This window comes from Apis dorsata, unplaced genomic scaffold, assembly GCF_000469605.1.
Source record: "Apis dorsata unplaced genomic scaffold, Apis dorsata 1.3 scaffold_730, whole genome shotgun sequence".
In the NCBI taxonomy this organism is placed as follows: Eukaryota; Metazoa; Arthropoda; class Insecta; order Hymenoptera; family Apidae; genus Apis; species Apis dorsata.
Window position 1 is genome coordinate 24,433 of NW_006263895.1, and position 12,189 is coordinate 36,621.

The 12,189-nt window shown below is 26.2% G+C and overlaps 3 protein-coding genes across 4 annotated transcripts in view; 2 read left to right on the forward strand and 1 right to left on the reverse strand.

The window, feature by feature from the left end:
- LOC102681701 (putative uncharacterized protein DDB_G0282133) overlaps positions 1-2,823 on the forward strand; it is a 5,086-nt gene extending 2,263 nt beyond the window's left edge. Inside the window, exons 2-7 of the mRNA XM_031513744.1 lie at positions 234-1,304; positions 1,388-1,601; positions 1,714-1,845; positions 1,917-2,208; positions 2,291-2,573; positions 2,647-2,823. Of these exons, the coding sequence (XP_031369604.1) occupies positions 234-1,304; positions 1,388-1,601; positions 1,714-1,845; positions 1,917-2,208; positions 2,291-2,573; positions 2,647-2,709 (2,055 nt within the window). The 3' untranslated portion in view covers positions 2,710-2,823. The remainder of the gene's footprint in view (positions 1-233; positions 1,305-1,387; positions 1,602-1,713; positions 1,846-1,916; positions 2,209-2,290; positions 2,574-2,646) is intronic.
- An 889-nt stretch (positions 2,824-3,712) lies between these two features.
- LOC102681918 lies at positions 3,713-8,340 on the forward strand. Of its 2 annotated transcripts, none has more exons than XM_006622580.1 (5): positions 3,713-6,945; positions 7,027-7,237; positions 7,353-7,462; positions 7,534-7,908; positions 7,977-8,340. In XM_006622580.1, exons 1-5 carry the CDS (start codon positions 5,809-5,811, stop codon positions 8,121-8,123), a joined length of 1,980 nt encoding a protein of 659 aa, XP_006622643.1. In that variant the 5' UTR covers positions 3,713-5,808; the 3' UTR covers positions 8,124-8,340. The 2 variants fall into 2 exon arrangements, with proteins under 2 accessions (XP_006622643.1, XP_006622644.1); XM_006622581.2 differs by having other exon boundaries at positions 8,047-8,333.
- A 1,165-nt stretch (positions 8,341-9,505) lies between these two features.
- On the reverse strand, positions 9,506-11,845 carry LOC102670689 (transmembrane protein 59-like). The gene is made up of 4 exons (XM_006622582.2): positions 11,588-11,845; positions 11,395-11,509; positions 10,829-11,112; positions 9,506-10,602 (listed from the first exon to the last, which is right to left on the reverse strand). Exons 1-4 carry the CDS (start codon positions 11,726-11,728, stop codon positions 10,273-10,275), a joined length of 870 nt encoding a protein of 289 aa, XP_006622645.1. The 5' UTR covers positions 11,729-11,845; the 3' UTR covers positions 9,506-10,272.
- Between the last annotated feature and the right edge of the window lie 344 nt (positions 11,846-12,189).

Below are 12,189 nucleotides of genomic sequence, written 5' to 3' on the forward strand. Positions count from 1 at the left end.
TAATATTGTTTTATCAAAAATTTAAATCTTATTAATAATATAATAAATTATTGATTTGAATATAAAAATTTTATAAAAATTTAATTATAAAAATATAAAAAACTGAAATTAGTGTAATAATTATTAATAATTAGTGTGAGATTAAATGATATAAAATATAAAATAGAAAAATATAATAATTAAGTATATTAAAATTTTTTAATGATTAATATTAATATTTAACTTATACACAGTTTAAATATATATATGAAATAACAATTTTAAATAATAATTTGTTTTACTATCTAGCAAGTATGGATGATTTCATTACAAACAATTCTTTATGGACATTAGAGTTGTTACCAGCCTTTGATGATGAAACTTCTGTTGAAAATTTGATCGAATTGCCTACATCTCCTGAGGGAACAGATACAAAATCAAAAAATGTAGAAATTACAGAGAATAAATGTAATGATTCAAATAAAAATAAAAAAAATGAATTTAGCGATAATGTGAAAGTAAAAGATTTAGAAATGGAACTTGTTGAACCAATATTAGTAGAAAAACGTTTTACTGCAGTAACGCTTTTATTAGAACTTAAAAAATTAATTGAAACAGAAAATAATGTAGAAGCAAATAAATTAGTGAAAAATTTGGAGAAAGCTTTAGGCATTAATTGTGAGAATAATACTGAATTATTGACTACTTATCTTAATGCAACTAATAATTTAGCAAAAAGTCCAGAAAAATCAAATAATAATTTGAATATGATAAAAAATGTAGCAGAACATAGTATGGAACACAGTCAAGAAAATAATTTAATTAGTAATTCTATAGAAAATATTAAGGAACCAGAATTTTTTGAAAAAACAAGCTCTAATGCAAGTAAATGTATTGACAATCAAAAATATTTAAATAATGTAAATTATAAATCAAAATGTGAAACTCCAGAAACAGAAATATATATTGAAAAGATAAAGAAAGAAAAAGATGAAAATGAAATTATTTCCCATAATAATGAAAATTCTTACAAACAAGAAAATAATTTAATAAATGAAAAGATGGTAATTGAACTTCTTGCAAATATAGGAAAGTTATTATGTGAACAGACTGATGAACATCCAACTTTGAATGTACTTAAAAATTTAGGAAAAGTATTAAATTTTACATCTAATAATTGTAATGTTGATAAGAATACAAAAAGTAACAATGCTTATATAGAAATTCAACAAACTCCAAAGAAATCAAAATTAAAATTTGAAAATGAATCTCGATCATTATACTCAAATTCTACTAACAGATTAAGTTTAAGTTTAGAATCAAAGGTATATATAAAATTGAAAATTTTAAAAAAATTTGTAAAATTCTAATAAATTTCTTGTAAAATAATTACTAATATTTGTTACAGAAGATATCAAATAATAAAAATTTTATTAGGAGAAGTGTATCTGTATCTCAAACACCGCCATTTAAAAATGAATCTAATTTATCAATGTTTAATAGTAAAAGTACATCTCAATTAAAAGAAATAACAAAACGATTTTCTAGTGATCCTAGTTTTACAAAACCAGAATCAAATAAAGAGATTATTACAAATAATGATAAAAACATATTACAAAAAGGTAATTATTTATTTTTATATTAAAATAATGTTAAGAATAATTGATTTACTAATAATGATATACTAGTTATTTATAAATAATTAATATGGTGATAACCATAATTATTAATTAGATTTACAGAGAGAAAAATCTTCTACAATAAGTACTGTTAGAAATAAATTTAAGAAAAAAGTTAATACTAATATCATAAACAAAAAGGGTCCAATGAAAGCTATTCTTCCTATAGGAAATATGCAAAAAAGAGGTATAGCTAAATAAATTAAAAAAGAAATATAAGATTTATATTTTCTCTTCAATATGTATTTTTTTTTTCAGAAACTATTAATAAAAAATTAACTTCATCTATTGGAACTACAACACCACCTCAGTCTCATAAAATAATTAGTAGTACTCCTAATTCCACAAATAATGAACTTTTAGCAAAAAAATCACGATCTGCGAAACCAGTTGCTTCGTCAACTCCAGATGCTCAAAATTCTAAAATACAAAAAGCACAATCACAAATAATTAATAGTCCTAAAAAACGTAACTTTTCCTGTGATATTTCACCTGTAACTACACGCATAAATATTAGTAATTGCAATGGAATGAGTAATAATTTACAAAGGTAAATTTAACTTTATAATATCTAAAAATATTATAACAATATAATAACAATATATAACAAAGAAAAGTAATTTATCTTCTAGAAATACTAAATTACCATCTCCAAAGAAAACAACACCTAAACGCCGAACAACAGAATCTGGTATTCCAAAAATACAGACTCCACCTATAAACAAAAGTTTAAATTCTTCGTTTGAAGTTAATCAATATGAACGTTTATATGAATCTCCGAAACGTTCAATATATAAACAATCAAATTCGCAAAAAAATTCGCCAATTTCTTTTAAAAATAACGGAAATAATATACAACGAAGTCCATTAAGAGATAATAATAAAATTGTTCAGAAAGTAAAACCGATAAATTTGGTATATATAAAATTATATTTTAATAATAAATTATTTGAAAATAATAATTTAATCATAACTTATTTTTTAACAGATTTCGAAACTTCGGCGCTATAGTAATTCAAATATAATGGACAAAGAAAACAGTTACGTTTAATTTATAAAAAGTTCTGTTATAATTAATACTTGTGTTTTTAAACGTTCGTAACATTTATTACAATATGTGAACTTTTTACATTTATGTTTTGCAATAAAATATTTGGAAAATAAATAATATGTAGTAATTATTTTCTTTTTTTTTTGTTCATTATTTTACAAGTTATTATTTTAATATATTAGTTATTATTTTAATATAAAAAATTATAATCAATATTTTCTTAAATAAAAATATTGAGAACAAAATATTTTAATTATTATTAAATATTCATATTTTCATAATTAAAAATTGTAGACTTTTTTGTTTCTTAATTGCTTTGTAGTTTAATACTTTTATAAAGCATGATTTTACATATCTCAAAGCTGTGAATTACTAATATCATATTATAGAAATAAGAATATTTAAATGTGCCACGTGCAATGCATCTTAAGATTTGCTTATGATCTGTTGCGTCAGATCCGTCGATCTGAAAACAGGCTCAAAAGAGAGCTACTCGGCCGGGAACGAAGACAGCAGCGCTCGGGAATGGCCGATACGTCACGGTCGTTTCTAAAATCAAAGATGCAGTAACGTATCATATATAAATCATAAAAAAAATATTGTTAGAAAATAACTTTTATTTTAATTTCAATTTATAAAAATTATATCTATTTTAAATGCATATTTACATGAAATTATTGTTAAATTTGATAAACATATCCTATTATAATGAATACATAATAAAATGTGTAAAAAAAAATTAACAATTAAAAATAAAATTTTTTAATTTTTTGTGCAAAAATTACTTATAGTTTACGAAATAATGCATTCTATTAATTTATTTAAATAAAATGTTGTTAAAACAATGCAGATGAACAGTGATAACTAATTGAAAAAGAAAAAAAAATATAAGAAGAAATGATGTCGGCAAAAGCGATGCGCAGAAGCCGGTTTCCATAGGGTACTAACAAAGATATTGCCGCACCTGCACGGACCCGTCCCCGCAAAAAGTGCGCTCCGCGTGTTCCGTACTCCAGCGGCGGTTCGTCCACACTCGCGTGTAGCCGCACCCGGCTTGACGCTCCTCGGTTTTGTAGAAATAACTTTTAGAAGCAGTTGCGAAGAAAGTTAATCGGTAATGCAAACAATTCTTTAAGAATTGTTAGAAGTGACAGTATCAGTGAGGTGAAGTGCGTCACAGTTTCTGTGAGTTCGATCTTTTTGGGCGTTCTGTACAAGCAGAGCCAGCGCGGCGCGCACGAGAGGCCGCCTCTAGAAAAAGAGCGCGTCTCACGCGTTGCGCTACATTGGAGTATGCGATGTTCGCGAAAATATCAGAAAAACGTTTGAAAAGATAAAAGTGTATATATTAACTAAAAACAATTTGTAATTGTGCTTTACTGTTTTTGAAAGTGTGAATTTGTGAGGATTTTTGGCCGGTCGAACCGGGAGTAAGAAAAGAGGCTGGCGCGCACCGAGGCTACCTCGGGAAAAGACCGCGTCTTGCAGGTTCGTGGTGTGTTACGATAGCTATTGTGTGACACAATTGTCCAGGCTTATCGACATTCTTAGAATTATCATATGTGTCATCGTATATAATAAAGATGATAGAACTATGAAATATTCTGCGAACAGTCTGTGCACAGTGTCAATGCATATGAAGGTATACGGGAATCGCAACCGGCAGCGATATATCCCGCGTGGTACGTATACGCACGTAACATACATTTAAGTTCGATACGTATGTGTGGCATGCACATTCATAAGGACTATGGACTCGTGAAATCGTTGTCGTTGGTCGCGTGTATCGAAGTGGCCTGTCGCGAAGCGCGTTTACAGAGAGATCCAACACTGTGGAAAACTTAACGAGAGAGAGAGAGATCAGAAAGAGGAGAGGTATTCGTTGTTCGACGATTGGCGCGTGGCGAAGACATTCGACGGTCACTTGGCACGTATATAGTGTAATTATTTCCCAGTTATCCCATTTTGTCTTTGTGAAGAAAAATATTATTTATGGGTATATGGATCGGTGCATTTTCACGAGCGAAACAAAAGAGGAAGAACAAGCAGTTTCCAACCAATACGAAAACCGTTCTCTTTGTTCGGTATTGCGATACCTCGCTAACGATTTGTTCGAATTTTAAATCGTGATTCACGACGATTACCGGAAGGAAGTTACCTATGTGGATACTAGAATATCTTAACATCGTAAAAAGTGCGTACAAAGGGTGTGAAATGCGTCGCGCTGCAGTTCGATGTTCGATCCAGTAGCGGCGGACGACCTGACTTTGTTAGATTGCTTCTCGACGTGTACACCTCTCGGCTTTAGTCCAACAATGGATCAGCACAGTTACAGTATACAATTCGAAATTCTTTTTCGGTAGCGGATAAAACGATAAAAAGTGATCATTCGCGTGCTCCATTCTGAGCTGCGTTTAATCGCTTTACTCAGTGATTAATGCTAAACATTTAGTAGACATTTCGCGCGTTCCGAATGCGCCATAGATTTTGTACATTATTGACTTTGTCGATCCGTGCAATCGATAATATTGCATCACGTTAATGAGTTTCTTCAGTTGTGTTATTTTTTCATCCAAGCTAAGTTCGTAGAATTAAAAAGCTAGACAAACATATATATTGAAACATTGAGATATGTGCTTTTATTATAACATATTACTTGACTTGTTTATATGCGTAAGAACAGTTCTGCGCTTGATATGAAGCGGTATGGACTGTTTCTATTATAAGAATTATCAACATTTTATCTACTTATTCTTTCTAATAATAATCAAGAACTTTTAATATTTACGCAATGATAAGTTGAAATAAGTATCACAAGATTTTTGTTTACACATTACACGTTACAAAAATAAGGAAAGAAAAAGGAAAAAAAAAATTACATGAAAATCAACTAAATGATAAAATAGAAGCGAATGTACACGCGCAATATATAAAATTTTTGCCGGCCGTTATGACATCAAGCGTGAATGTATTCAGCACCGTAAAAACGTGCAAGAAACATTGTGAAAATAATTTATATCAGTTTGTTTGTAATTATCATATAAACGTAAGTCGTCAGATATTTTATTGTGCTATAGAAGGTTTTATTGTCGCATAATAATGCAGCAACACCGGGTGGAAACACAAATTCTCCACGAGGAGCAAATCCTGGAGGCAATAGATCAGTTACGTCGACGTAAAGCTCGACCCGATGCTGATCGTATCTGCAATTATTTACTACGGAAATTTTCCGTGGATGCACGAGATACTATTGCTGATCTTCATCGGTTAATCGAAGCGGAAAAAGTTATACAAGTTGACTATAAGGGTAACACTAGTTACCGAAATGCTTCAAAATGGTCACGATTACAACTTTATAAAAATCGACCAGAGGGTTTTGTGAAGGAGAAATTAAATTCTGGGATGGTAGCAGGTGCAGTAGCTGAACTTGTTGTTGAAGAACCAGATTATCTTGATCAAGGTGTACCAGCTTATAGGCTAATTGAACAGCTACTTGATGGTGTTTCAAATCCTACTTCTAGACGTATGGTAGAAGATTTTCTCGGAAAAGAAGTAGCCAGTGGTAATTTAACGCGTTTGGCTAATGGCAATTACTCGCTGGTGGCGACGTCTGACATGACAACCACCGCTGAGCCAACACATCGAGAATCTTTTACCCTCGAGAATGGAAACGCGCGACGTAAAGAATTACAAACTGTTTCCTCGACCACAGGTGGTCTTTATGATTTTGATGAAACAGAAAACTTGACAATTACGGACTCTAGGTCAAATACACCCAGATCTTCACATCAGGCAAGCCCCAAATCTGATCCTCAGATCAGAAAAGAAGAATGTTACGAGATAATCGTGGGAAGAAACGAAAATACCGAATCATCAGTAGAACACGATTCTATAAAAGAACAAGAATCACAGGAACCATCACAAACTTCTATCGAGGATGTGAAAGAAGAATTCAAAAATACAGATAATCAGACTCATAACCTTAAAAGGTCGTCAAAAGCTGAGCGTAAACAGCGCCTACTTGTTCGAACAGACGATCCTATGGACATAGAGATCAAATTTGAAGATTATCGAAAAGATAATAAAGAAGAAATAAATTCGCAAAAAGAAAAAAGAGAAGAAACTGGACATCTTAGTGAAGAACGAGAAGACGAGGATGCAGGAAGAAGTTCTACTAATCCTTCACCTACACCATCCAATACTAATGTTGGAGGTTTTCGTAGTGCTCGCAGAAAGGTGTGTGCTTTTTTTATGGTTTACTTATAATTTTCAGATTAATTTGTATATATCTAAAAAAATAAAAAAACTATATTTCAGAGAGCAAAAAAAGTGTTTGATCCTTCTGATAATAATCTTGTGAAAAGAAAACGTGGAAGACAACCAGGTTCACAAAATAAATCTACTATATCTCAAGAATCACAAGATTCTTCTAAAACAACTATTAAAGATGGACCTTGCAGACAATGTAGTCTTTGTGCCAAAGAAAAACAAGAAAACTTAGTTGCTTGTCGTGATTGTACTGTACGAGGTATTTTTATATTTAAAATTTATATATAAAATTTTTATTTTATATTATATAATTATAAATTTTATTTTATTTTTTTATTTTAATATATTAATATTATATAATCATTTATTTACAGCACATCCAAGTTGTATTTATAGTCCAGAAGAAATGATTCAAAAAGCAGGTAGTAATTGGCAATGTGAACGTTGTAAAAGTTGTACAATATGTTGTGAAACTTCAGATGCTGTAAGTGGAAAATATATAAAAAATATATTAGTTTATTCTTTTTCATATTGTAATTTAAATTAATTTTACAGGGACCACTTGCAACATGTTTTACTTGTGATGAAGCTTATCATTATTATTGCCATACACCACGTATAATAATTCCTAAATCAAATTCAAAATGGCAATGTAATGATTGTATTCAAAAGCAATATAAAACAAATATAAATCAAAATATTCATTTGGTCACTAATAGACCTGATACACCATCAAATCCTCCTGTTTTACCTCCAGTGTTAAGTCCTCAAGTTTCCCCTGCTAGAGGATCTTCTGATCAAATGGAAGATGATGGTCCAAGAGATGGAATTGATCCAAATATACCTGATGCTTCGGATTGGACATCTGAGCAAGTATATCAATATTTTGCAAGACTTTTTCCAAAAGAAGCAGAAGTGTTCAGACAGCAGGTATTTTTTTTTATTTCTGAAAATCCTATTTTTTGATATCTATTAAATATTCTACATATATGTTTCAGGACATTGATGGTCATTCTTTATTATTAATGAAACGGTCTGATGTATTAAGTGGACTTGATTTACTTTTAGGTCCAGCATTAAAAATATATAGGCATGTATTAAAATTACAAGTGCGACGAGATGATCCAAAACTTTATTGGCTGTAAATGCTTTAGAAACTTAAGGTTAGAATTATTAATTATACTGTACAGATTGATTTTTTTATATTTAAAAATTGAGTATTTTTTTGATTCGAGATAGTTTTTCATACTGTATATATTGTAGTTATCTTGAATTAAAAAAATAATTCTTTATTGTAAAGAAAATTTAAAAAATAACATAAAAAATAAAAAGCTGAGAACTGTTATTTGTTTTTTGTACAAATATTTTTGAATTAAATAGTTTAAATAATTTACCATTAATATAAACCTTTCCTTCTTAATATAATATTATATAAATACTTACATAATGACTGTAACCAATATTTTAAAAGGTGCTAATTTTTTCACTTGTTACATGTTGAAGATAAATTCATAGTAAAAATTCTAAAAATCGTTTTGATTAAATAAAATAGTATATATAAAATACAATAAATAAATATAATACATAAATATTTATCTTCATATTATTTTTTTTATTTTTACAATATATAATGAGATAACAAATATTAATAATACAATAAATTAGTACTATCCTATAAAAGGAACATACAGAATACTTTGGTTTGAAATATACTTTCTTATACATTAATTATATTAATATTTACAGCATATTATATTTTATATAATTAAAAGAAATATCTCTATTTTCTATTATAATATTTGTAACAACAATTCCTTTAATATGTATAAAACAATGAAAATCTACAATTTAATATTAAAGGAATATGACTGAAAGTTTGTGAAACAAAATTTTAATGCAAATGAATTCTTCTCATGATATACAGAATAGGTGAAATTTGTTATTATCAAAAATTTATAACAATAACATACATACCATTCTAACATTGGATATATTTACATTAATATGTTGATATCTATTTTGATTAAACTATGATATATTTTATAATTTTAACATTATAACAATATGAAATTAATATCATATTATATAACATAAATTATCCATATAACCATTTCATTTAACTTTTTATGTTAAAATTAAATTGTGAGGTATGTTTAATATTTTGTAATATCCTATTATATCTTACCTTAAATCATTTATAATTTATATCTTACATTGGTTATATAATTATAATCATAAAATAATTTATTTATTGTAAGAAAATTTGTTTCTAAAAAAGTAAATTTGTTTCTACATATTATATAATTATATTTGTTTCTATATAATGCAACTAAAATATATTATGTCCCAAAAAATTTGAAATTATATAAATAGTAATTATATATTTATTATATGATATAATATTAAAACAATATATATCAGTTTCAAAATTTTTTCAACTATATATATACTATATTTATTTCCATAATTGAAATATTTTATATAAAATAAAAATTAAGAAATGTCAAAATAAATTTCTAACTATAATTTTTACAAATATATTCTTTTTTACTTCAATTTTTATTATTTTTATATTAGAAAATTTCATTTTAATATAATATTAAACATAAATTATGTAAAAAATTATATGTATATATTAAATATACAAATATTTTTGAACAAAAATATTTTTTGAATTAAAAATAAAATTTAAAATATTTAACCAATGTAAGAATAATAAAATAAAACTAAAACAATTAAATCATAATTTTAAATAAATTTTGTTTTACATTTGTACATACATGATGTACAAAAATATATTAATATATAATAAATGCAAAAGCTTTTAATTTTTACTAATAAAGTACATAATTTGCAGTCTTATACATGTGCATCATTTTTTTATTTTGCAAATTTTATTTCAGTATTGATTTCAATTATTCTATCTATTGAAAAAAAAATAAAAATTGTTATTTTCTATTATAAAAAAACAATGTTATTCTGTACAAAATAATTTCTTCATATCACCATAAACTTTTTCCAGAAAATATTTTGTTATTTATTTTGATTTTTGTTTTTATTTCAAAATTTCAATTAATTTTTAAAATTTTATTTTTAGATATATATTCTTAGAACTTTATTTTTCATTTATGAATAGTTTTATTGAAAATTGAATGTGCAGTTGCTAATCATTGCAATCCATAAAGACTTATTATACATAATATAAAGAATTTATTAAAAACTGTTTTAATATACAGAAATTTAAATATTTCTCAAAATTGTTAAAAAAATTAGATAGAATTAATATACATTTAGCTAGACTTTCATATTAATTTCTGCTGAATTAACATTATCAAAATATTTTGGAGGAGGCTGTTTATGGAATGATGCTTCTGGTACATATAATGCAACTGTTGGAGAAATATCAGACTTTTCAATTAATATTTCTTTATAAGGATCAGTAAGTTTTTCTGGATACAAACATAACCAAAATGCAGACAATGCTGCTGCTGCAATAGCAGAAGCTAAAAGCCAATGTGGTAATCCAATATGTTTTGAAGCACATTGAAGCCAATCAGATCCAGGTATTGAAGCTGATTGGTCATTTTCTCCAGAGTAGTCTGATGGTACTCCATAATCCATTGTCTATATTTTCATAATATTGCAATCAATCAGATTTATATAATATATAATTTAAATAATAAATATATTTTATGAAATTTTATGAATACTTTGCAATTAAAATAAAATTCATTTAAAAATTTAAAAAAATTAAATCAAAATTTTTATATATCAAAAATTATTTTTAAATAACTAAATTTTTATCAAATTTTTTAAATTTATATTCCATCATATATAATCAAAAACTTACCCCAGCATCTAATGGAACAGTTTTAATATATGTTTGTGGTAATTTAAATCCATTAAAATCCCACCACCTTGGAAGAAGTTCCTTTCGCAAACCTGGATCACTTAAAATATCATTTTCAGGTATATCAGGTGACATTATAACTAAGTTAGAATCTACACCTTCTTCTATATAGACAGCAACAGAAAAGAGTGACAATAAATTTGAAACACGTTGTTTAGCCATAAAATCACAACCAGTACTACATGCATATCGATCTTGTGGAGCAATATATGCTTCTGTACATGCTATAACAAAATAAAGAAATATTTTGTTTAGAAATTTATTATATATATAGCAATATATATATATATAGCAATTCTAAATTCTTTAAAAAATTATTTAATAATTATTACAAAAAATATCTTTAAATTATGTTATATTTAAAATATAAAATAAATAATTTTATTAATTATAATAAAAAATTATATAAATTATCAACTTTATAATATAAATTTGTTCAATAATTAAAACATTTTAAATTTAATTTTTACTTAAATGCTATTATAATCATTACATGTTTTACATACAAGCTTCACAAGCATCCCTTGTACCATTTAAATTGTTTGGTTCTAATCCATAATGTAAATCCACTAAATTAAAGAATCTACAACCTCGTTGACAGCATGATTTAACATATTTACTCTATAATTAATAAATATCATCATCATCATTAATATGTTTGTAATGTATAAATTAAAAACATGCTAAGATAACACATACATTTGTAAAAGATAATGGTGTTTTTTCGCACAAATTAATACAAGGATCCTCTCGATTTACAAGACTACAAAACATATCACTACGTACAAGATTTATAAGAAATAACAACAATAATGAAATAATTTCTTTCTCTCTTCTCATTTCAGAAAAATTATTTTTTTCAATGATAGTATTTAGTGAATCAAAATAATTTGTTAGACGAAAAGACTTCACTCACAAAGAAGGTGATAGCTCGTCGAATAATCGAGTAAATATCGATTTAATTATAGCGAGAATGCATCGCATTGGTCGATATGTTCACTGTTTATAAAAATTTAGCAATGTTAGTTTTTAAAATTATAAATGTATGTCATTTTTTAACATTTTGAATATTTTAATTAAATTACAAATAAAAATTATTAAAATATTAATATTATAAATAAATATTATTTTACGTTTAATAATTTTTAATAGAAAAAAAAACGAAAATTATTATACATTCTTTTGAAAAAAAGAAAATATAATTCTTATAAATAAAAATTATTTATAAATATTATATCTTTTAATATTAAAATTAAAAAAATTTTTTAATAAAATAATAATGATTTATAAATAAAAAAATT

Coding starts and splice junctions, on each gene's coding strand:
- LOC102681918 (XM_006622580.1), top strand. CDS start 5,809: ATGCAGCAACACCGGGTGGAAACACAAATTCTCCACGAGGAGCAAATC. Junction 7,238..7,352: donor TCGTGATTGTACTGTACGAG/GTATTTTTATAT, acceptor ATTTATTTACAG/CACATCCAAGTTGTATTTAT. Junction 7,909..7,976: donor CAGAAGTGTTCAGACAGCAG/GTATTTTTTTTT, acceptor TATATGTTTCAG/GACATTGATGGTCATTCTTT.
- LOC102670689 (XM_006622582.2), bottom strand. CDS start 11,728: ATGAGAAGAGAGAAAGAAATTATTTCATTATTGTTGTTATTTCTTATA. Junction 11,113..11,394: donor AAGGGATGCTTGTGAAGCTT/GTATGTAAAACA, acceptor ATTTTGTTATAG/CATGTACAGAAGCATATATT. Junction 10,603..10,828: donor CTGTTCCATTAGATGCTGGG/GTAAGTTTTTGA, acceptor ATGAAAATATAG/ACAATGGATTATGGAGTACC.